Genomic DNA, 23,760 nt, shown 5'->3' with positions numbered 1-23,760 from the left:
GGTCTGGTTTATTCCTGAGAGGAGTCATGACTGCTTCATTTAACACATAAAACTACACCACAACCCAATTCCAGTCAAATGACTGCAAATTATGCAGCAGCTTCAAGAAAAGCAAAAGAATCCAGAGACTTTTGGGTTTTTGCATTATATGAATAAATGAATATTGATTTTTTTAAGTGGAATGGTTGCTACCACACAGCTTCAGGTTCTGCCATCATAATTTAGTGTGCAGTCATTGTCTGTGATTACTTTAAACTAACAAATTATAGCTTCAGCTTAAACAAATGGCTGGACACTCCTGAAAAAAGTGATTGCCTTTTCCCCAACCTACCTACCTACCTCTCACCAGACTGTTCCATGGGTCAGTTCAACTCTCTAATCTGGCAGAAATCTGCCCAGCTCATTTTGCCAACATAGTTTGCTATCAATTTAGGAAGCTGAAACACATCCACAAGGAGTCTGCTAGAAACTAGCAGCCTAAAGGGCAGGAGCACAAAACTGGAAGCAGAGCAGAGGAACAAGGAAACAGGAGTGGCAAGTCCTTCTTTTTTTCTGCAGTGAACTGTTAGGTCATCTCACCATTTCTGGAAGAAATATACTCTTGGTCTCAACACAGAACAGTTTTACACCATCCAAACATTAGCAAGAATAGTTCTTAAAGACGTCATGCTCTGTAGCAGGTGAAAAGAGAATGTGGACAGCAAAGTCTAGCAGAAACACCGTCTTCATAATTGAATGGCTACCCAGGAACTGGTCTGGATAATAGCTGAATTCTGCCAAGCTCATAAAATTTCCTTACAGTGGCTTTGGATATTCCCCCTTCCTGCCCCACTTTCTTCCTGCTCCTAACACTGGCACAATTCTGTTCCACATTCGTTAAACACCTGTTCCCTGACTGAGTTTACAGTGTAAGTCTGATAGATAGCTGGGCAACTATGATTCAGGCAGTGACAGGAGAGCAGGAACAAGAGGATGACAAAACTATTTAAGCTGCAGAGATACCTAGAAACTCGTGGATCCAGAAGGAAATTTGCAAATATCTAGATGCTTTAACTACCTTCTAAATAAAAGCTGCTGTATCTAAAATTGCCAAACCACTTTCCCCCAACCTTAGCCATAAAGGATCAGACTAGACATGAACAGTTTAAGTGAGCTGTCTTTGCCTCTGGGCCCAGAAGCAGATGAGATCATCTTTGAAGGTCCCTCCCAGCACCATTTTCTACAATTCTACAACTAAAGATGATGATGCAGCCTTTATATGCAGTAATGCTCATAATCCCCAGTCAAGGTTGAAGGCAACATTGTGCTAAATGTCACACGTGCATGTGTGTTTCCCTGTAATACTTGTCAAGCTTAGAACTAGGCCTGTGCCTACAGCCCTTGCAGTCAACAGCTTGGAGCATTGCTATTGGGTTACCTCATCAAGCATTGGTTACACTCTTTGCACTCCAGCCCACACACTCCAACCTAAGCTCCTGAAAAGGCATTTGTAATTATTGCACAAACCACATTCAAGAGGAAAGAAGAGTGATTCTAAAGCCATTTTATATGAAAACAGTGTCATTTCCTCTTCAAGAAGCCAGACACAGAGCAAGGCTCTGCCTGTATGTGTGCACAGAGTGAGACTGAGAATGCAAAGGAGTACTTGGATGGGTCACAAGTTCAAGGTGACAGCAATGAGGAACAGCTGCTGGCTATGCACCCTTCAGTAGCAGGTGTACCCAGGCCCCAGAGGTTTAAGTCAGCTCTGCCAGTGACCAACAGATTTATAAGACCATCTGTCTGGGCACGAACTGCATACAGCCTTCTCAGTTTTGCTGCCCAGATCTTCACCACACACAGACAATACAGGGTTTGTTATGGACTAGTTAATGAGCAACTGTTTAAACCAATAGACAGTCCTAGTTCTCCTGTGCTCATTATCTGGATCCTGCGTGAATGAGAATACTGCTTCTTCTTCTAGCTGTAATATTAGTGTCTTTTTCTGAACAAGCAGCTTTCCTCCACTTTGGGGCACTCCTTAAGGCACCAGAATGCTTGTGTTGTCTTATACTGTTTTTGCTTAAGGAATGCCCTTGAAAGAGACTTTAAAAGAGAGCTCATATAATAGGTTTTGCTTACATGCACTATGTAAATAAGAAAACTCCTTTTTTTCCTATGCCAGGTCTTCACACAATCTGCATATTGACACTTAACAGCTCCCTCTATGTATATGCACACCCTTTCTTGAGAAATGCTATCACCCTTCTCTACCCAATGCTTGGCTAATCAATAGAAGGCATATTCTGAGAAAGCACTCCTAGTGTTTATCCAGGAGTCTACTGCTTCTGTTTCAGACCTAAGAAAAGGCTTCTGTGTCAATAAACATATCCAGTCTCACAAACATATTCATGTCACAAAAACACAGATAATATGAATCACAGGACTAACAATTTAGAAAAAAACTGCTGATATTTACAGTGTAAAGCCACCTAATGCCCACTGTTCTCTTGTCTCCTGGGTAAAACCATACCACTTCCAATCTGGAATCCACCTCTCATTCATATAAACACAGATACACATGAGGACACACACCCCATTCCTTGGGACTGGCTGTACAAATACAATCCTAATAGTTTTGTCTGATATAATTTTTAAAGTCCCCAACAACAGCATTTCCATTCTATCTCCTTAGAGATCCCTCAGCACTGAGCACTAATGCTGTCTTGAAGTCTTTGCTGATATCCATCCTATATTCTTTCTTTCTCCCCCATTAATCCTAGTCATGCTCACATGTTCCACATAAAATCCCTCTCCCTCCTAAATGTTAACACCCTTCAAATATTTTTAGACTGTTATTATGTGTCCCCCCACCCTCCACCTTTCAGTCATCGCTTAGCCAAGCTATGTATATTTAGCTACTTTAATCTTTCTTCCTAAATCAGTCCCTTCTACTCTCAGAGCTCAATGTTAAGTCTGGTATGCTTGCCGCTCTTCTCAGAACTCACTCCATGTTTTTGAGATCCTTCTGGTAATGTGTTTGCAAAAACCTGTCCAGACAAGAGCTTTACACGCACCTATTTTAAAGAAAGAAGAAACACAAGTCACTGGACATTATTAATTTTCATTTTCCATGCCTGATTTTGTTCCCAGATTTTTCATTCAATCCATATTTTTAAATATTAATAAACATTTGGCATAAGAGCAGATTAGCAACTGGTAATATTTGAACCCAATTGTGAAAGAATGCAATGGGATTTAAAATGTAAAAGAACGCTAAGGGGTTTTAACTAAACTTCTCAGAAAACCACTGGAAATGGATAAAGTTATCCATAAGAATAGGAGAAGCAAAACAATGACTTGCAACAAGGGAAAAGGCTGACAAATGAAATTGAAACAGTCTCTCAGTTACAAGGCAGATGAGTGGATACATCTACAAAACATAAAGCTGGTTTACTAAATTAGAAATCAATTAAACTGGATATGTTATCTATAAAGCAAAAAGTTCAGATCAAGTGCCTTTCTGACAATATACCATTACCAATCAACTCTATCTTGGAGAATTATTAACAGTTTGAAATTTAAAAATTAAAAACTCAGAGGAAGAGCCAAAAGGGTAATGCCATGTTGCTAATAAAGGAAGTTACTATAACATGATGAAAACTGTGGCTGCAGACATACACCATGAGAAAAATGTAGTACTAAAACAGCACACTTGGTTTTAAGCCTGACAGATAAATATGGGACTACAAACCTGCTAAAAATCAAAAGGGACAGGAAAAAGTGTGTGCCCTTTATTGAAACAAGAGAATGAAGCCCCTCGAAATAGTCACAATAATTTTGATAACATGTAGTACACAATAAAATTGCTACTCTATTTATGTTCAGTACTAAGCATGTTAAGGAAAGATCCCACAGCCAGAACTATTAAGTCTAATAACTGTAACAGTAAGCAGATTCCTTGTTGTTCGGCATTACAAGTGGCAAATTTCTCAATATTCAGGAAATGCTCGGAATTCATAGAAAAATATTTCTTTTTATGTTTGCATGGAAAAAAAATCAGTTAAGCTGAAATACAGTTTAACACAAAGAACCCTAAACTCTGCTTACAAAGGAGATAGAATGAAAAACACAACAAACTCCAGCAGAAGTTAAACCTGCTGCAAATGTCTCCAGAAATCTTGCTTCATCTAGTCAACAACAAAGAACTAGAACCACACAAAAGCAAAACTGAAAGATGGCTGAGTGAAACAAAACTCTATTAAGCAACTCTGAAAACATCGCCTACCACCAGAGGGGAGGGCAAAGTCTGCATCCTGACCAATTATCTATGAATCCAAAATTTGTCTATCTTCTAGTGTTTAAAATAGGAAATATTCTTTTTCACTAAAACTGTAGGATAAAGGGCTGTTCTGCAGTTCACTAGGTCACAATAATGAAAGGGATAGGAACTTCAGAAGTATCTCTCTGAGGGATATCACAGCTGAAATACAAATTTTGCAATTACCTGGACCATACACTTCAGTGTCAACTGAGCACATTCTCAGCATGTTCCAACTGCTTTGACTGAAACATCATCAGGTGAGATGCTAAACTACAACATAGAAGAAAGCATTTGAAGACTGACACCTTGAAGGTTTTCATATCCCACTCGCATCAAGGAAAAGTGTTTAGGAACTGGGACAGGCAGTGTACCTTTTATGCTTCTTCACGTTAATGTGTTTGCTTTTCAGTTCTACTTTTAGTGACTCTGATGTTGGGGAAAACATGAAATGATAGCCTATCCCTTTGAGATAAAGGCACTATCCCACAGATTTAGTTAGTTACTTCAGAAGAGCAGTGGCAGGGACCAGTTGTGACATGGCAGCTTTTGGCATCAAACTGACCTGTTATTCCATCTTAATTCACGTTGCAAGCTCAAGTCTTCATGGTCCACTGCCTGCTCCAGGTTTTAACTAGTAACATGGTTGACTATCCTTCTATCACTCAGCCTCTGAGCTTTGGACATCTCTAAGTATTTCCTATCAGCAATTCACAAACAGATGGCACCAGCCTGGGAGATAGATGACTGCTCCCAGCTGTCTGCCCCTCCCTGCTCAGCACAGAAATGGCTGAGCTGTTTGTAAAGCAGCTGCTAAACTATTTACTCCTTCAGAACAGCAATCTAACAAACAGCCACCAATCCTAGCCATCTTGCAAAAAGGTGCTCCAAGACAGGTGCTTGTGCAGCAGAAGGCAACACTGGACAGTTAAGGCAGTAGCTCATGTCTTCTAAGCTTTTGCTTTCTCTCTTGTAAATCAAGGCCCTAGTAGTGTTTTGTCAAAATAAGTATCACTTTGCAAGTTACTATTTTTAATTTCTCTGTCCTCAGTAGTGTTGGGAAATCTGGTCTATTTAGCACCTCCATGCAAATCTCACAAAGGTACTAAGCATTTTCCCTCTGCTTTCTCTAGATCAGTGCTGAAGATGCCAGGAGATACACTATCACAGAATTTGGTGGTTAGTATTTCATACAAATACTACAGTTATTATTTCTCCCATGGAAAAAACATGCTTGGAAAAAGTGAACAACAGACTTGTAATATCCCTATTTTATTCTAGCAGCAACACATAAAAAAAAAATTATTCTCCAAGACCTTAGTGGTACCAGAAGGCAAGAGATCAGTAAGTGCCCCAGACTCACTACTTCTAATGTCAACACAATGATTAGGAGAAAGGACAGCATTCCATATCACACAAGACAGGTGCTTGTGCCTTAAGCAGGTGGTAAGCAAAGACTGCTGGAGAGGACAAGTGAGGGCTTCCACCTGGAGCTGTGCTGTGGCATGAGCTTATTCAGTCAGGATGTTGCCTCCACGCAGAAATGGAACATGTCTAGGATGGAAAAAGATAATGAAAGGAAAGGCAGGAAAGGCATCGAGACACAGATCATCAATGTACAGAGAAGAGCTTGGCTGACTTTCAGGTGAAGAAGGAACCACATCAACTCAGCAATCAGCAGAGTGTTGTCTGAAGAGCTGTTAACAAGCCAACTTTGAAGAGTTGTGGAAACAGTAGCATGGAGTCTTTGCACAGGCTGAAACACACCTTTCTGTGCATTTTTAAAGGTATTTAAGCAAAACAGTGAAAGTTCTTCATATTGGCTCCGTGCATTTTAGATAGTTCAAAAAACTTTAAATTGACAATAGGTTGCCTCACAACAGGTGAGAAGTATATAATTGCACATAGAAGAGATACTGGGACCTGGAACACCTTGTCAAAGTACCATTACCACACGAGCCACTTCTTAGTGGGGAAAAAGTGAAATGGTCCCAGTTTTGCCAAGGGAAAGGGGCATATACAGTTCTCTGTAACACCTCACCCCTTGGTTCAGCAAGCTCTGTGCAAGTCAGTCACAGGGCAGCTAAACAACCATCTCTTCAGAGGCAGGGCCAGCTCCACATCGAGCTTGTTCTGTTCCACCAGCTGGCTTGTAAGCAGTGAAGATGAAATCAGGGACTATATTTATTCTCCCTGCCCGGTCATATCTTTCTATAGATCCCAGGCTGGGCCCTGCTTCCTTGAACAGGATCCTGGAGACTAGTAAGCAAAGGAGGGCATAAATCATTGCCTCGGGTTCTGTCAGAAGCACACCGAACCAACCATCCATACTTGGAACAGGTGCACTGAAGGCAAGCAGGGACACTGTCCCATTTGGAGTAGTGGGGGAGGGCTTGCAGAGAAGCTGTTCCTCTCCTGGAGCCTACTCTTAACTTTTCACCCTGCAAGTGGGTTACTCACCTTCTGCAGTTCACCAGTCCAGTCAACTAGATGTGTTCTACCAAACACCAGTCCATGCTAGGTCAGGCCCCAGCTAAGTTTCATTGTAGTCCACTGTACTTTGCTTTTACTCTCACTCATTTCTTTTGTGGTTCATTTCACTCTCTGCTCTGACAAATTCACTGCAAAGCTAAAATATTCCAGGGACCATGCAGAATGTTTCATAAATTAATACAGTCTTAAAACACAACTGTAATTTTTCACCAGTAACTTTAAAAGTCACCCATCGTGAAAAGTAATGCAGACATAAAGCAACAAAGACTGTGTCACTAATTTATGCTTAAAAACCATGGGGTGGACTCTCAAGTTATATTTTAGTTTGAGTAACATTTTAAGCAAGTATTAATCCTGAAAGAAGCAGTCCTACCCTCACCTCAACCATGGCTGCTCATTCCCACTCTCATCGTCCTTGTAAACCCAAGCACTAGAGCAGCATCCAGACTGAGGTTCACTTTTTTTCCCTTTCTGGCTGTGTCAGTTTTAAGCTGGATCACTTCCCTGGTTGACTCCATAGCACAAGCACAAAAATGTTTGTGCCAGCATAGAGCAGGAATTGATGTCTGGCTGAGAATACTAACACTTGCTTGGCCTCAGGGTGATCAGCTACCCAATATATATAGCTCTTCCCAGATAAAATGATGAGTGTACCCAGTAAAACCATCCATTGTAGATAAGGTCGTGTAAACAAGACCCCACCCATGCCCCCACAGTCAGAGCAATCTATTTCCTCACTCAGGGAACAATGGCCTGAGGGGTGGCAAGAAACGTGCAAAATGAGTTGTGAAGTGCTCCATATGAGGGGCATGCATGGAGCATCCCATGATGGGGCCTCCAGAGCCAAGCACATACCAATGTAGGAGGGAAAAAAAAAACCAAACAACAAAACAAGCACTGACTGGGCAGTTAGAGGGCTGCCGTCCATAAGATCCTCGCTACTGCTTTGAGAAACAGTCCACCTTGGGACTTGTAACCAAATACTGGGCACTCTGCCTTTGCTTTTTAGTCACAGAAGTACCAGGTGGCTTCTTCCAATGCTAGGCTAGAGAATCCAGGCCAGACCAGCTTTTTGTGGACAAAATCAAGAGACAAATTTCAACTGTGGAAAAGGTCAAAAATCAAATTCAAAAGCATGTGTACCACCTATAAAGTTGAATTCTGCTAGAGCTCCTAGCCAGTGCTCCTCTGCATTCAGGGCTGGGTATCTAGCTAGCTAGATGACAATAACCCATGTGAAAGATATTTGTGTCAGGACTATGAGAAAGCAAACTACAACAAAAGGGAGTGGACAGAAAAGTCTGCTTTCTGCCCTTTTTAAGGTCTGAAAAATGTAGCTACTTAGCAAACCGTAGGTGTTCGCACATCAGCAGAGCTATTCAGGGGTTCAGGAGCTGAACTTCTGCCTTGCAGGATCAGAGATGGAGACCTTTACCTGCTCCTCCCTCCAACAAGAATGGTGGAGACAGCAGAGAGAGATACTGTAAAAAATACTTAGCATATCATGAAGCCACTAGATTACATGTATCTAAACATTAGTTCAGTAGTATGCCCAATTCTGGGATCTACGTTATTGATAGTCCCCTGCAAAAGACATCTGTAACTCTTTCTGAGTTACAGATGTGAATGCTAAAATCTTAACCGATTTTCCAAAATACAACTTGAAGCAACCAACTGCATCAGCTTGGGAACACCTGAGAGAAGGGAATTCATTCAGAACATCACTTGGTACAAGACAAGTGGCTTGCATGGGGCAGGCTGCCTGGAGTGTCGCGACGTGCCCTTCCTTTCTCCTTACCATACATCTTGCCTTCGTCTGACAAGATAATCTTCCGCCGACCACATGGTGGGTAGATGGCTAGCGCTTCCTGGAAGCTCTGCTCGATGTCCGGACTCCACACCCCCTCGGCGTCATTGTCAATGGGTTTATCCAAGGCCTCGCTGCCCCCCCGAGTCGTTGCTCCCCTCAGGGGAGGTGGGAGAACTCCACTCGTTGGAGGTAATGGTGCCAGCTAGAAACTCCAAGGTGCCACGTGGAGGAGCAGACTCAGAACCTGTAATGGCAAAGCACATTGCATGTCAGCTGCAAGTTTTCCTCTCTAGGAAGATGTGGAGATACTAAAGAGAAAAAAAAAAGTTAAAAAACGTCAGCAAGGAGAGGTTTTACTTTAAGTTTACCTTAAACGGTAACTCAACCATGTGCTTGATTTCTATTTATGTTGAGATGAAAATCTTTTCTGACAAAACAGCCTGCTCCAACCAATCTCTCTTTGGCTCATTAACTCTCTGTCACTTCCCAATTCTCCTCAGATGTGTCTTCTTATCTGTCTTTCTCTCCTTATTTCTTTCTCCCTCTGCTGTTATTATCCCTGTAACTGTTATTTAACTCTTTGAAGCACACATACAGGGATTCAGTCTGTGTGAAAGACTATACAAAATATAGCGTGATGTATCTGGTAATCACTGAGCGCAGGAGCACTGGGGTTGAAATCTTCTTAGATACTGTTTCACTGGATCAGAGTTAGCAGTCAGTGTCATTTTTAACACTGACATTTCTTCTCAAGGATCATCTGCGCTTTTAAAAGCCGTTTCTGGAGCCTGACAGTTTAATGCAATGTCTCCCAAATCTCAGCACCATATTCTGGCAGGAGCAGAAAGCAGCATGAGTAAAGGCATAAAATAGGTTGCAGGTCAAGAACCTAGGTGCTTAGCCTATTTCTACTGCTCACCTTCAGATCAACCTTTGGCAAATTCCTTCAGTTCCATCTGCCTCTCTGCCCCCTTATCCTTTACTGGTCCCAGGCTATTAGATTTGCCACTGGGCAGGAGCAGAAATTAGTTTCTCATTGAACCTAAGCAGGCAGCTGCTAGCTCTTGGAAACCACAATAAATTACGGTCTACTTATAAATGCCTATGATAGAGGCTGTAGAGGCTGAAGCCACTGAGCGGAGCTGATGAAACACTGATGAAACTCTCCCTGAGAAAGACTTAAGACCACACAGACACTTCCAGTCAACCATCAGGAAGACAAATGCCTCCTAAAGACACAGATCATTCCTCTTCCTTAATCCCAAAGCTGTTCGTTTACCATTTTAATAGTTTTGGTTATCTGGGCTACAAAGAATATTCATAAGCCAGCATGTGAGAAGCCAGCCAGAGAGTTCAACACTTCCCTGGGTATCAACACTGAGTTGTGTAGCAAGAAAATCAGAATAAGGATTTTTTTTCTGCGAGCAAAAGATTCAAACCTGTACTGAAAAAGAGACTAAGGAGAGGGCTCTGACATGCCAAGTCTCTAGCTCAGAAATATCACATTAAAAATATAAAGGGGGACCCGGGAGAAACTGGAGCATAGTCTATGTCAAAAACTAGACAGAAAATAAAACCGTGCAGTTATGCTATGCCCTAGCTGATAAAGAGGAAAAGCAGGTCCATTCATTACACTTCAGAAGTTTAAAAATTCAGGACTCATGGTTCCAGAAACTTCTCTGACATCAACTTTTTTTAAGTCTTTCTTTGGTTTCTTACATCTTTGGATTTTGTGTTTACAAAAATCTTCTCTGAGACCATAATGATGAGATTAATTTTTTTTAAGAAAAACTGATATTCTTTAGGAATTTTAACATTTCAAGAGCCGAAGTTGTAAAAAGATTTGACAACACTGGCTTTCGGAAGGTTTTTCTGCTCCTTAATGACTTTAGGTGGGAGCAGATGCATATTTATGTCTCCATAACCCACCAAAAAGTAAGGAAACAAGTAAGACAACACTGGGCCTTTTAGTAATTTCTAGACACATTGTACTGTGCAGCATTTTAACAAGTGCTTCACAAAGACATTTAGAAAACCCAGTTTACAACTTATTTCCTCTCACAACAGGTGAACCACTCTCCATCCATCCATTTCAGCCCCTCTATCAGATTATTTCAATCCTCTTGACCCACAGTATACATTTGCAGAACTCTAAGGAACATGAGAAGAAAAAATGGAGTGGGAGTTGAGAGGGGCAGGGCAGAAAGGGCAACTCGCACTTGGTCTTTACCAATGGGACATGCATCCCAAGCACACTGTCAATTGGCACCAAAGCAGACAATGTGACTTTAAGAGACCCTGAAATGAAGGGTAACAGTTGCTTCCTGTACCAAGAATCTACCAGGAACACATCACCTTTCACTGACAGATGCTAATAAAACATTATATGGGTATTCAAGAGATTGTCCTGCTGGAGAATTAGTGTTGAGGAGTAAGCTTTCCACCGGGAGACTCTGACAGACAAACAGAAGTTATGTGTTCCAAATGTTCTTCTTCTTTTGAAATTTCCCCAAGCACCCCTAGTCCCTAGAGGCTCTCAAAACCCCCTGTAGTCAATGTACATTAAAATCTCCACAAACACAAGGCACAGACTAGTTTTAACTCAGGCTGACAGACTGAGAAATGGAAGGGTTCAGAAAGAATCCTAAGGTGTGACAGCAAGTGTATTCATGGTACCACCTGCACTGAGAGCTGCAAGTCTCATAACAGCCAGCAGGCTCCACACAGAGTGAAAACATGCTCTGCCTGCTCAGCTATGTGACTCTCATAGCCATGGTCACTGGAAGCTACTCCTCTGCTGTCAAGCCAAATCTCTTAGCAATGCATACAAGCAGACAAAGTCATCTAGGGAATGAAGGACTATCATGACTATAAAAAGCACCTACTTTGAATCCAGTTATTTTCATCTCCTTAATGTCCATGCTGACACAGAATACCTAGCAGATGATTTTATCATGGCACACTTCTAGGTTGAAACTAAGTAAATATATCTGAAGCACAACTCTCCTCCTCCCACATCCACACCCTAGGAGTCGTTGCCTGATCATTCCATGTTTTATAGGGCTCTGCATCCGCACTAGCACTAAATGCTTTTGGTGACAAAGGAATCTCTGGGTCCCTTCCATTCCTTCAGAATAACTGGAGGAGAAAAAACATTCTCTTCAGTTTAGTGTCAGCTCTCCAGACTCTCTTCTCCAAACATGAAAGAAAAGTTACATCAACTTGAGCAGATGTCATTTTTACATTCAGGGAAGTCCACTAAGCAAGACACTGAATATGTGAGCTTTCTCTCACATTGGTGTAAATCAAGAGGGATATGGAACATAATAGCAGTGACAAAAGAAATTATATAAATCTTGAAGTTATTAGATATATTTTTTTTTTGTGCTTCTTACTATTTGTGCCTCAACCAGCAATGCTAGTCCTGTCCCAAGCTACAGCTAGGTCAGTAGGAACTGAAATGTGTTATTGTGGGCAATCCCAACTTTTCTATACCTTGGGGCCTGATTCTGCTTTCCCTTCTTGGTACAAAAGCTATTCCTGATGGATAATGAGAAAAGTGGAACTGTACGGACTGTAAAATCAAGGATGTTTGGCCATCTCCAGCTGAAAACTCTGTAACCACCCAGACACTAACACAAATTGGACTTCTTTTTGATAACTTCTGAAGAAATTCCAGAGATTGAAATAGCCATGAAAATCCTTATAACTCTGTGCCTCTAGATTAGTACGATGCCAAGGACTGAAAGGGCCTGCAAAGTTTTCTTAAATAACGTTGCTTAACTAGCAAGCTCCATGTGCAATTCCAGGCAATACTCTATGCTCAGAGGCAATAAACAGTAATTCAGGGAGTTCCAGTTGGGTTTTATCTGGGGTCTGTGGCTCTGCTTTCACTGAACACTTCATGCCTGTTTCCTGCATTGTGTATCTGTACTCACTGGTGACAAAGGTGGCCACTCATTAAACTAAGCAAAGCAAACCAAAGAATCTGAGGTCTAAACCCTGTGGTAAATGGCAAATTAAAAAACTGGCAGTGCAATCACTTCCCATGGAATGACCAATCTGGTGAAAAACAGAGCATTTTTCAGAAATGTGAGAATGTTGAGTGTCTTATTTGTAATAAATGCTTGAATAGTATTCATTAGTAACTACTTTAACAAAATAGAAATGTTTCAGTTAGCATCCAATCAATAGTTGCTATATGCATACATCTTGGTTACTCTAATGGTGATTTCTATTACTGAGTGTTCTAATATTGCTAAATATTTTAGTACTTGTATTTTTTTTCTCAAGTTTTGCCTGTGGAAGAGTTTGTAATCACAAAGCTTTCTTCTGACATGGAGGGAATTTGATTCTGAAAGCACTAAATAGACATCCCAGACATGCCCAGACAATTCCTTCCCCATCTGAATTCCCTCAACAGGCACAGTTCTTAAGATCAGAGGTGTCAGAGGATGTTGTCCTATTCTCATAATAGCAAGTTTTGCCAGAGGTCATAGGGCTTAGTGTTTGTTCTGTTTAGATTCCCTCAGTTAAAACTTATGCCCCATTCCTTGGCTCTTGTATATCTGCAATTGTACCTTACAGTTTTTCTCATTCTGATCCCACTCTTATTTTACTGAGAGATGATGAACAATTATTTTTTGTGGGGTCAAGTCATGGGTTCTCTCCCAGGATCAAAGACACAAGGCCCCTCACAGCATATCCACCTCCTCACCACAGTATCTCTATTTCCTTCTTAATGTTTCCCTCTGTCAAATTACTGTTTCTTATTCATCTTGTTCTCTGTTCTTCTTTCTGCCATGGCCCATCTCTTAACGAGTCACTCACAAAGGCAGGTTTTGGGGTCTGAGGAAAGCAAAACCATGGAGAAAGCACAAAAATCTTTCAGCTCCAGCAGCTTTGGTTTAAGTGTTCCAATTTCGGTAATTTCAACACTAACTGTCTTTCCTTTCATACATGGTATCTCATTGAGATTCAGAGATCCTGCAGGGCTAAACAGCTGCCAAGAGCCCTTCAGCAAGGTCTCATTGACAGGGAGCACATCTTTAACAGACTCCATAGTCTGACACATCTGCTTTCTAATATTAATCCCTCAGTCATTACTGTTGGTAACAGCTCCCTCTTAAGTGTTTGTGGCAGCTGCTCAACACAAAATCATACTTTCCTGAGGAACTGAAAAATTGCAGCCAGCTGTCTCCAGTTGTTCAGTTTTCTTAGAGCTGCTCTGTCCAAAGAAACTCCCCCTACTCCATGGCCATCCCCTTTCCCTGCTGGAATTGATCACAACAGGCTAACCAGAGAGGTCCCTATTCACTCACGGTAGGAACGCTTGCCAGCACAGCCGTGTGGAGTCTGACAGCGCAGTTCCACTCCTGCTCCTGAGCTGGCAGCGCTCTGAGAAAGTCACTGTGCTTTACTAAGAACATCCCATCATTCTTGGTGTCATTCAATGGAACTGCAAGCTGTGGGGGTAGGGGCTGCTTCTCCTCACAGGTATTCCTTGGTGTCATTGTAATGCAAACAAAACCAAACAATACCGGTATTCATTTGGTAACGTGAACCAAGTACTGCTACTATAGAGGATCGGAACTACAACATTTTCATATCTGACCAGCAGCCAAACTGAGAATTAAAAAAATTTAGTTCAACCAGAACAGATGCTCAAACCATAGAGCAGTTTATAACAATAAAATAATCTGGAAACAGGAACCACCAGTCGATTACTTCAATCCAAAACAGCTAACAAATGAACTTACACAATGCAGTCATACAAGGAAATTTAGGTTTAGGGGAACAATGATTTGAAATACTAAGAAACCTATTGCGCAAGGTACAAGATGGAAGATAGCATTCCAACTTACCAGAGGAAGAAGGCTGGGAAATTCTATGGGACACTACAATAGTATCTTAGTTCCTCTGAAAGAGAAGAATGAGTGCAATCAGTAGATGAGCAGCTTCAAGACAGTTCAACTCAAAGACTGCAGGAAAAACATACTAGAAGGGGAAAAGATGAAAACAGCTATTCAACAATAACTCAAGGTCTGTTAAAGCTTGCAGGCAAAAGAGGACAAAAATCATGGATATGTTTACAGAGAAAAATAAAGATGCAACTGTAGTAAGTACTAATTGGCACTGAACTGTATCTAGGAAGGTAACAGCATTTTTGCAGCACCAGACAGCAACAAGTTTCTAAGGCCCCTCAGGAGCTGCACTCCCATCATTAAACCAGCCTGGAGCCAGAGCCACTCAGTTTCAGCAGAAGATCCAGGGACAGTGGAGATGGGTGGGTGCAGTTCACTGAGCCTTTTGAGGGGGCTTCACTCAAGCACTCCATAACAGCTTAGCCAAATGGTGAGCCTGGCTATAATCTTACTTTTTGCCCAGAGCATCCTGCAATCCTGAGCAATGCTAGCTATTCCCAGTGAAGAGCCCTATCCACCTAGTAGGACACCAGAGTAATGCTGCATAATCCAACGAATAAAACCAGTTAAGGTAAGTGTTACTTGCTGCAGGTGAAGCAAAAGCTCTTAGCTGGCAGCAGTGCCAGACAAAGAGGAAAGAACTGATATTTTCCTTGATATATTGGGCAAGGTAATTTACTCATTACATCTAAAAGCTGCATGGTGAGAGTTTTGCCTCTGTCTCACCTCTGAATGAGACTGGTTTACGAAGGACCAAGCACTACGATCCTCAGATCATATCCAGCCTAAGGTTGGGCTCCAGCTGAATGGTTGTCGCACTGCCTAACGCAAAATCAAGCTCACTTTGTTTGCTACACCAAAGCCGCCTGCAGCAGCTGCTGTTCAAAAGGCACCTGACTTCCCGAGCAAAGCAAAACAACTCCTAAATTATTGCAGTAGCTAGCTCTGGCTGAAACAGAGAGAGGATGTAGTGTCCAGCAGAGTGATATAAATCAAAGCAAGGAGAGAGCAGAACTTCTATCAGTGCAGCCCTGGATAATGCAGTCAAACAGGATGTGATGAGATAAGGCTGTGTGTGGCCTTGCACACCATCCAATCAGTTACGTTTGCGATAAAGGAAACAGAGCACAGAGCCTTGCTGCCCCGAGGAGGGAAGAAAAAAACTCCACGAACCAACAACAAACCCAAAGGCTGGTTCTGATCCCACTAGTCTAGGGGTGGCCAGCTTGGGGATCAATCCTGAGTGATGGGTAACTGATGCACAGCTCCCAGGCACAGGCCACATCATAAGGCCATCAGCCTTGGACTGACAAAATGACTACTGCATGATTAATGTCTCAGCTGGGAGGGAAAAACGAGCCAGCAAGGGCAGCAGAGATTGACACTGCCAGGTTGTCCTGGGATTGAGCCACACAGTGGGCTGGCCCCAGCTCTCAAAGGAACAGTGGAATTCCTGGGGAGTCACTGTTATCTCCCATGCGGGAACTGTTCCCAGAGCTCCCATTCTCCCTGACTTTCCAAGACATGTGGCATGTGTTTCCCAGCTTCCCAAACAGATGAAGGTTGTGGCAGGGTGAATATGGTTAGTCACCCTCGTGCTGGCAGCAGCAGTGACCAGGAGTCATTCTCCCATCAAGCACAGAGCTGTTTAGAAAGCAAAGACCCAGGAGGAAGTCAGGTAATCAGTCCCTTTTCTATCACAGAATCACTGGTAGTGTTAGTTAATGTGTTAAAATTATAACTGTCCCTTGAAGTACAGACAAGTGTAGATATTGACAGATTAAAATTACTTGAGTCTTACCAAACCAATCTAGAGACAGGAATAAACAAAGCTGAGCATTTTCCTAAAGAGTATTATTCACTTAATTATTAGAGGATAGGGAACCTTTAACAGCAACCTAAAAAACCCCTTGCTCCTAAACCCACCAAAACTCAATTGTCCTGAAAATCTCATCATCAGGCTCAAAAGCCTGCATTTTACCTATGAAAAAAAGTACAGCACAAAGATGTAAGTGAACCACCCAACAGCAAAATCAGAGTGGAGTTAAAATCTAGACAAGAACTTCAAGACAAGAAAAGGTTAACTTTAAAAGTGATTTGCAATTGCAAGTGGTTTAACTTCAGAGGGACTCATGTTCAACACTGTCTGGAAATAGAACATCTTTTGAGTATTTACTGGCAATTAACACTAAATTGAGACTCATAATGCCCATTTTATGATATCCAAATCAAATCCTTATTTCCTAATCCTGCCTCCTGTTCATGACATCTTTCAACCTCTTGTCTAGGACTCAAAGGTAGATGTTCCAGAAAAAACTCACAGCTGTGACGTACTTAGCTTCCCATAACACTAATGGCAGAACTGCACATGAACTCAGACAGAAGACAGATGTTTGCAAACCTCATCCAAAGTGGTGAAAATGTTTGGCTTCAAGACTACAGTCAGTCTCCAAGAAATGAAACAGATGAACCTGGGCTAAGAGACTTACAAGAGAATAGACAGAGACACTGACCACACAACCTGTGACTTCCACTTCTGCGGTGCTTGCAGGTGGTCTGTTTTGTGGACATGACCTGTCTGGCCAGGGCTAAGCCCTCTACTAAAGCCTCAAAACAAATGCAAACCACAATCAGGCAGAACAGGTATATAACATGGGAGCAATGCTTAGTGCTCCGTTGACTTTTCCTCCTTCAGTCAACCAATTACACATGTGCTTTGATTTTAGTAGTAGTCAGACATGAGCTTAAAGGAGTTTGAAACTTGTGATAACACAATGACTAAGTAAAGAATACCTGTCATGAAAGATCTTCATCATATGAAATGAACCCCACTCATGGCTACCAACCAAGCTTCACTCCCTCGGGGTATTCAGACACCCAGCTCACTTTTGGAGCACACTCTCCATCTGGAACATGCAGAAGGTAAACATTCACAGCTTACAGCAAAGTTGGTCACTTCTTAAGGCTGACACTGGGGAAAGTCAAACAGATTTGGTTTCCTGTAAAAGTCCGAGATTTCCTAGCAGACAAACACACACCAGCCATTTAAACCAGATTCCAGTTCTGCTATTAGTTTGATACACGGGACAGTAAAGCTGTCCTGAACTCAGATTAGTGTAATTTTGAGTTCAAAACTCTTTCCTTTCTCTAAATGTGGCATAAACAAGCTGTCATTTCCAACCTGCTGAACATAGAGTGATTTCACAGGAAGCAAATGAAAATAATGAGAATCTGTAATTACAATCCCAACCCTCAAACAGGTATCAATAAAAAAGAAAAAAAGAAAAAAAAAAATATAAAAAGAAATGCCAAAACTGAAAAAGTTAAACTTGTCCCCAGATATTACAGGAAAGCATGAACCTTCTAAATTATCTCTTTGCCCTTCCAGACCCTTCTCGCCAGGAAGGTCAACAGGTTATATACCTTCTGTTGGATTAATCTACAGGAGAACAAGGGCGGCTAGCCAAGCAAAACTAGATTCTTAAAGGGACACAGCCAACAACAGACTCTACTCCAATTTTTAAAGTATGTTCTTACAAATAAAACCTGTGACCAAAAGGAATGGAAAAAGACACTTCTTCTCTATTTTTCAGTTAGCATACAAGCTGGATAGAAACAGATTTGCATTGTTTCCTCTGCACAGTTATTTTCTTCTGACCATATAGACCTTTCACAAATAGGGCAGAGAAATAAACAGGATTTTATTATTTTTATAAAAATAATTCAAAGAGCAGTGAGTGTGCTTGGAGATAATCTTCTTATATCAACCTCTCTTTTACACCTCCCTTTTTTTTTTTCCCTAAGCTGACAAGATTTTCAGACCAAAAGACTAGTCTAAGTCTGGCTAATCTGGTACCAATGAGCTTTATTTTGAGGACCTGCTATGGAGATGTATGATCAGGTAAAATGAACTTAAGACATATCAGCAAATCCTCCCTTTCCATTTCAGCACACACACGCTCCATGCTCTCTTGACATTTCCTGCTTCAGTTAAAGCAGTCCTGGTTATAAGAAATTAGACTTTACCTGCACATCTGTCATTAATGGTTACCATACTGTTGGAAAGGAGGCACTTGGAGGACTACACTGATTTATTTTCTCTTTGGCAATAGCAAAGCAGATGCTTCAAAAGCTTGTACCCAAGCTCTGAAAGCCACTGGCACTCATGTCTTAGAAATACACCAAAGTAAAACACCTACCCTTTGGCAATCACATTCTAACAAAGGTAAGAACAAGGTAATTATAAATCTACAACAGAACAGAAAAACAGAGCCAGTGACTCAGCCAGTGGCACCAGGAACTGGAAAACCTGCCCCTCCCTAGCAGGAAAACGTCTAATTCATATGGTGTTAAAAACAAAGCAGAGTGACTGCATCATCTCCAGAAAAAGGAGGACCTGAGGGGCAGGAACAATAAAAACAAAAATCCACCAACCCTCCCCCACCAAAAAGAACCCAAAACCCCAAGAACCCAGAATACCACCTCCAAACCCTAAAGAACTCTTTCTAATCATGTACTCTCAGATCTTGTAAGGAGCTCCATGCATGCAAATTCCTGACTTTTTTTACAAGGCTCTAAAAAGGAACACGTTGGGCATTTATTTAACATGGTGGTTGACAGAAGTTGGAGAGAGGAGCATCCGTTACTATAAACCTTACTAATAAACTTGATTGCTCTTCAGAGCAGGATAGAATTGCTGTGAAGGTAGAGAATGGAAAGAATACAGTGCACAACGTAATAAGTTTAAACTTAGAATACTATTTGTCATTCTCTAAGGAAATCATAGCTAAAAATTGGCTTTGGTTGTTCATATTATTAAAAAATTAACAGCTTCAAAAATAAGCATAATGATATCTATGTATATAACATAGATTTGATGTACAATGATATACAAACAGAACCAACAGGAACAGGGGCATGCATCTACTGCATTGCTGCAGGGATCTTTGCTAGTCCAGTTGCCTTTGACATCTTAGTTAAAGATCTAAGACTGAATAAAGGTAATGTTAATGTAACTTGCATGATACAGAATGACATTTACAAACACTGGTGGATAGAAACTACTCAAAGGGAGTTTGCATAAAAACAATTGAAAGAAGCAAGGGAGACAAATAAGACTACGTGGAAAAAGTAATGCAAAGAAAATGAAACAATAACAATAAAAAGAACCCCAGAGATAAAATCAAGGAAAAAAGCCCTGCCAGAAGCGGGAGCTAAAGGCATGCAAAAGTGAGAATGTTGAACAAATGACAGAGTTGTCTGCAAAGCAAATGCTTCTGCAAAATGACCAATGTGACTTTAATCTGCCTGGGCTCAGATATCACTTCAGGCAACAAAGAGAGATGAATCACCTCCAATTCATGGAACATCCAATCTCATTCTGCAGAAGGAACAAAGATAAACTGAAGAAAGTGAAAAGAGTATTAAAAAACCACATTAGGACTAGAATAACAGACATTGAAAAATATTAAAATTTTAGCCTCAGTAGTAGCTTTAGGAACTTAAAAGATGCAAATGCAGAGATAGAGAATAAAGAATCATTTCAGAGAAATGGCAAGGCAAAAACTGTTCCAACAGAGTAAGAAAGCTTTTCTGATGTACACTGGGTGATGAAAAAGTTGCCCAAGAAAATTTTATGTAGTATTTGAGGGGATGGGAACCAAACCAAATCCAACAAATGAACAAAAGACAAACATGAGCTAAAGGGAAAGTATAACAGATCTTTAAAGAATGGTAACACTGAATTTTCACTTTCTTAAGATACAGTTGTGGCCAGAAATTCATTTTACTATCACAGGAACTACTGTAGACGCGATCTAAGGAACAACTAAAGGTGCAGAAAAATGGCAATGTTGCTAAGAAAATGCCCCCATTCTTCCCCGACTGCTCACCCTCTAGTCATTGCACCCCCTCCTCCAGACACTCCAGCACGTGACCGTATGATTAACTTGCCTGGAGAACAGATGTGGCTGAAAACTAACTTGCTAAAAGAGAGTGTTATTTTTCATCTGGATCAGCCCCCTGACCCGAGTCAGTGAACAGCAGTGCCAGTGTCCATGCCAGCAAAAAGCAGAGAGGTGTAACAAGTAAGGAAATGGACAGTTTGAGGATGTGTGGACAGGTTCTCTCCACAGCAGTGCCAGCCTGAAGTCTTTGTGGACCCACCCCTTGGGTTATGCTGGGACAGAACCAAGAGCTGAAAGATACAATCAGAAAAGGACACAATACTAAGGAAGGAAAGCTGTGAATAAGAATAACGTCACTCCAAACACAGATGAAAGCAGCATCTCTTGGTGACTGTACTTTTCAGCAACCCTCTCAAAACTACGGACTGTATTTGAATTCTGTGAAACAAATACCTGAGCAAGAAAGTCAACAGCAACTGTGATTTTATGTAAGCCACAGGCAAGATTGGGTGCCATAGAGCCATTTTTCTCTTTAAAATTTCGCGATACTATTTTCATACCATATTTCCACAAGTGTTCTGTAAAACACCAACATTAAGACACCTGCCACAATAATAACCTAAAATATTTCAAAGTCATTGGTAGAACTAATTTAAAATCCAAAAGATGTAGAAGGAACCAAGACAGTGGAGAAATTCCTAGCACCCATTCTCATGCACACTTATTTGCTTCCAAGATCACCTCCAAGAGAATACGAACAATGAGCTGATAGTCTAGTTTAGAGACTGATAGACTTTGTTGCATGCTTGAGTTCGAGGGAGCCTCCACAGAGGGATTTAGTAAGAACCCAGAAGGTGACTGCACCCACTGGCTGGCCGACCTTGGATTCTGCCAATCCAAGTACCAGAGAAAACTGGAGTCCCTCAGCATTCAGCAGCTCTAATAAAGAAACCTCCCTGTATTCACTACAGGATGAACCACGCTCTTCAGTCGTGAGAAAGAAGCCTATCAAAACCAAAAGGCTTTAACTGCACAGGTGGTAATACAACAGCTTTAACCTAGCCCTAGCACTTGCTATATATCCGCTCTCCTTTCCCTCTTGTTCTGTTCCTCTCGCTCCTCCCCGTTACTCTCTGCCCTGTCCTACTGCCTACTTCCTTCTGCAGGAGAACAATAAAACCTCTCACATCTATACAGACAGATGGACAGACAGGTGAACGAATGCTCCGCTCACTTGGAACACAGACACCGCAATAAGGTCTTGGGGAAGCCGATCTGTTCGCAGTAATAGGAAAAGGGGGGGGAAAAACCCTAAATCTCCTTTTCTCCCACCCAGTCCCCCGCGTTTGAAAAAGTATTTTTGCTGTTTATTTGTAGAGGAGCCGCAGAACTCAACTTTCAAGGCAAGAAAGCAACACGAGTGTAACTTCAGGTTGAACAAAGGCAAAACTGGTAATTAGTTGTGGTTAGTTCTGGGGTTTTGTTTGGTTTTGGGCGGTTTTTTAACTTATATATGACCATTCACTTTAAAACACTTTATAGAAGTCCTTAAGCGCGTTAAGTTCTTCTGCAAAAAAGGCCCATCTTTACCATCCCATGCAAGAGATTATTTAAACAGAATTATCTACGTAAGATAAGAGATTCCTTGGGAAAGCTTTTTGTTTGTTTTTTTTATGTCTGTTTGTTTGTTGGTTTTAATCCTTTCCGACGGCATGCCACTAAAACTGAACCCTTAACTTCAGAAAAACTGAACCGGGAAAAACATTATTCCCTCATCTTTTGGTAAATACTCTGCAACAACCCACACTCCTCCTCTCAGACAGGCTTCCTTAGGAAATTTTGTTTTGTTTTCCTAAAAAACATCTTCCACAATTTACATTAAAATCCATTACAGAAAGTACTGCTTTTCCTCTCTGCCTTCCCCAAGAACATCTCTACGAACGGTACAGAAACCTTTTCTTTTTTTTTTCACATTAGCGCTGCAGTTTTCAGCCGATGCGACAAGAGACCGAGTTCCCCAAGTGCCAGCGCCGGCAGCCCCTTCCCGACGGGAGAAGCCGCCGGAGCCTCCATTGAGGATGTTCCCATCGCTTCCTTTGTACGCCTGTGCCTCCTCTGTCGCACATGACCGGGTCCGAACTCTCCCTTCCAGCCCGTCTCCCTCAGGCACCCGCGCCCCTTCGCCCCGCGCGAAAGCGACCGTAAAACAGCGTGTCCTGACCTGAGCGAGGCAAGAGCGGCTGCGGTTCCGTAGGGGCAGCGGGGACCGGCTTCAAATCCTCCTTCAGCTCCAGGACTTTCTGCCAAAAGAGCACTGAGCGCTGTTACTGCGCGCCTGCCCCTCGCTCCCGCCCGATCCCCACCCCCGAGCCCTCAGGGGTGGGAGCGGGGGCTGGGACAGGGGGAGCGGGCGGGTCAGCCTCCCGTTCAGCATCGCCGCCTCTAAGTCCGAGAGAAAGAAAAAAAAGTTGGCGAGGAGCGGCTCCGGGGTGGGCCCTCGGGGCTCCCCTTTCCTCGGTCCCGCGGCGGCGGGGAGACGCGAACAATGCCGGGCCGGGCGGGCGGCCGGGAGTGGATAGGATGGGATGGGATGGGATGGGAGAGGAGCGGGGGGGCGGCCGGGCCGGCAGGAGCGCAGGCACAAAGCGCACACTCACCTGAGGAGCGCGGAGCGGCCGGCGGAGCGGCGAGCGGGGCGGGGGGGCGGCCGGGCAGGAGTTTGGGAGGAAAAGGGAGGGATTTTATTTCCCCTGGAGTTTGAAAGGAGGAAGTGAGGAATGCTAGGAATGAGAGTTGGTATGAAATGAACGCGGCCGAGGGAGGGAGGGGACTGCCGGCTAGCGCAGGGGCTGGGACGGGGCTGGGAGGGGACTGCCGGGGGGCGGGGGGCAGCAGGAGAAGGGCCGAGGCGGAGTTGGGAACAAAACCCAGCGGGGCCGGGCAGTCCCCGGCCGGGGGCTGTGTGTGACCGGGGCGGAGGGAACGCGGGCAATGGCCGGAAGAGGGGCCCGCGGGGGCGGGGGAAGGAAACTCCGGGAGCGGGGGAAGGGGGCGGCTCGGGAGCTCCGGGAGCGGGCGGGACGCGGCCGCCGCCTCCAGGGATCGAGAGCGGGCGCGGCGCCCGGCCGCAGGAGAAGTTGGAGTCTGCGGCCGCGAAGGGCCGACCTCAGCCGGGGGAAGATCCCTGGGAACGCCGCCGCTTGCCTGGTGCTTTCTCCGGGGCGGGACTCCGGCGATGGGCCGAGCGCCCGGTGAGGGGGCTCCGGTGCCGGGGACACTCCCGCCCGCCCGGGCAGGACACGGCTTCCCTGGGTAATCCCTGCGAGC

The 23,760-nt window shown here is 43.0% G+C and overlaps 1 protein-coding gene across 3 annotated transcripts in view; it reads right to left on the bottom strand.

Annotated features, from left to right (window-relative positions):
* TEAD4 (TEA domain transcription factor 4) overlaps positions 1–23,268 on the bottom strand; it is a 51,789-nt gene extending 28,521 nt beyond the window's left edge. Inside the window, exons 1-3 of one of the 3 annotated variants that reach the window (XM_027634000.1) lie at positions 23,091–23,268; positions 22,655–22,733; positions 8,592–8,847 (exon numbers count right to left, since the gene is read on the bottom strand). In XM_027634000.1, the coding sequence (XP_027489801.1) occupies positions 8,592–8,598 (7 nt within the window). In that variant the 5' untranslated portion in view covers positions 8,599–8,847; positions 22,655–22,733; positions 23,091–23,268. Of the gene's footprint in view, positions 1–8,591; positions 8,848–14,467; positions 14,523–22,654; positions 22,765–23,090 lie in introns of those variants that run through there. The other 2 variants (XM_027633990.1, XM_027634009.1) reach the window with 2 other exon arrangements.
* Positions 23,269–23,760: the final 492 nt, after the last annotated feature.

This window comes from Corapipo altera, unplaced genomic scaffold (assembly GCF_003945725.1).
Source record: "Corapipo altera isolate COAL_440 unplaced genomic scaffold, ASM394572v1 0, whole genome shotgun sequence".
Lineage (NCBI taxonomy): Eukaryota > Metazoa > Chordata > Aves > Passeriformes > Pipridae > Corapipo > Corapipo altera.
This window is presented reverse-complemented; position numbering and strand designations above follow the sequence as displayed.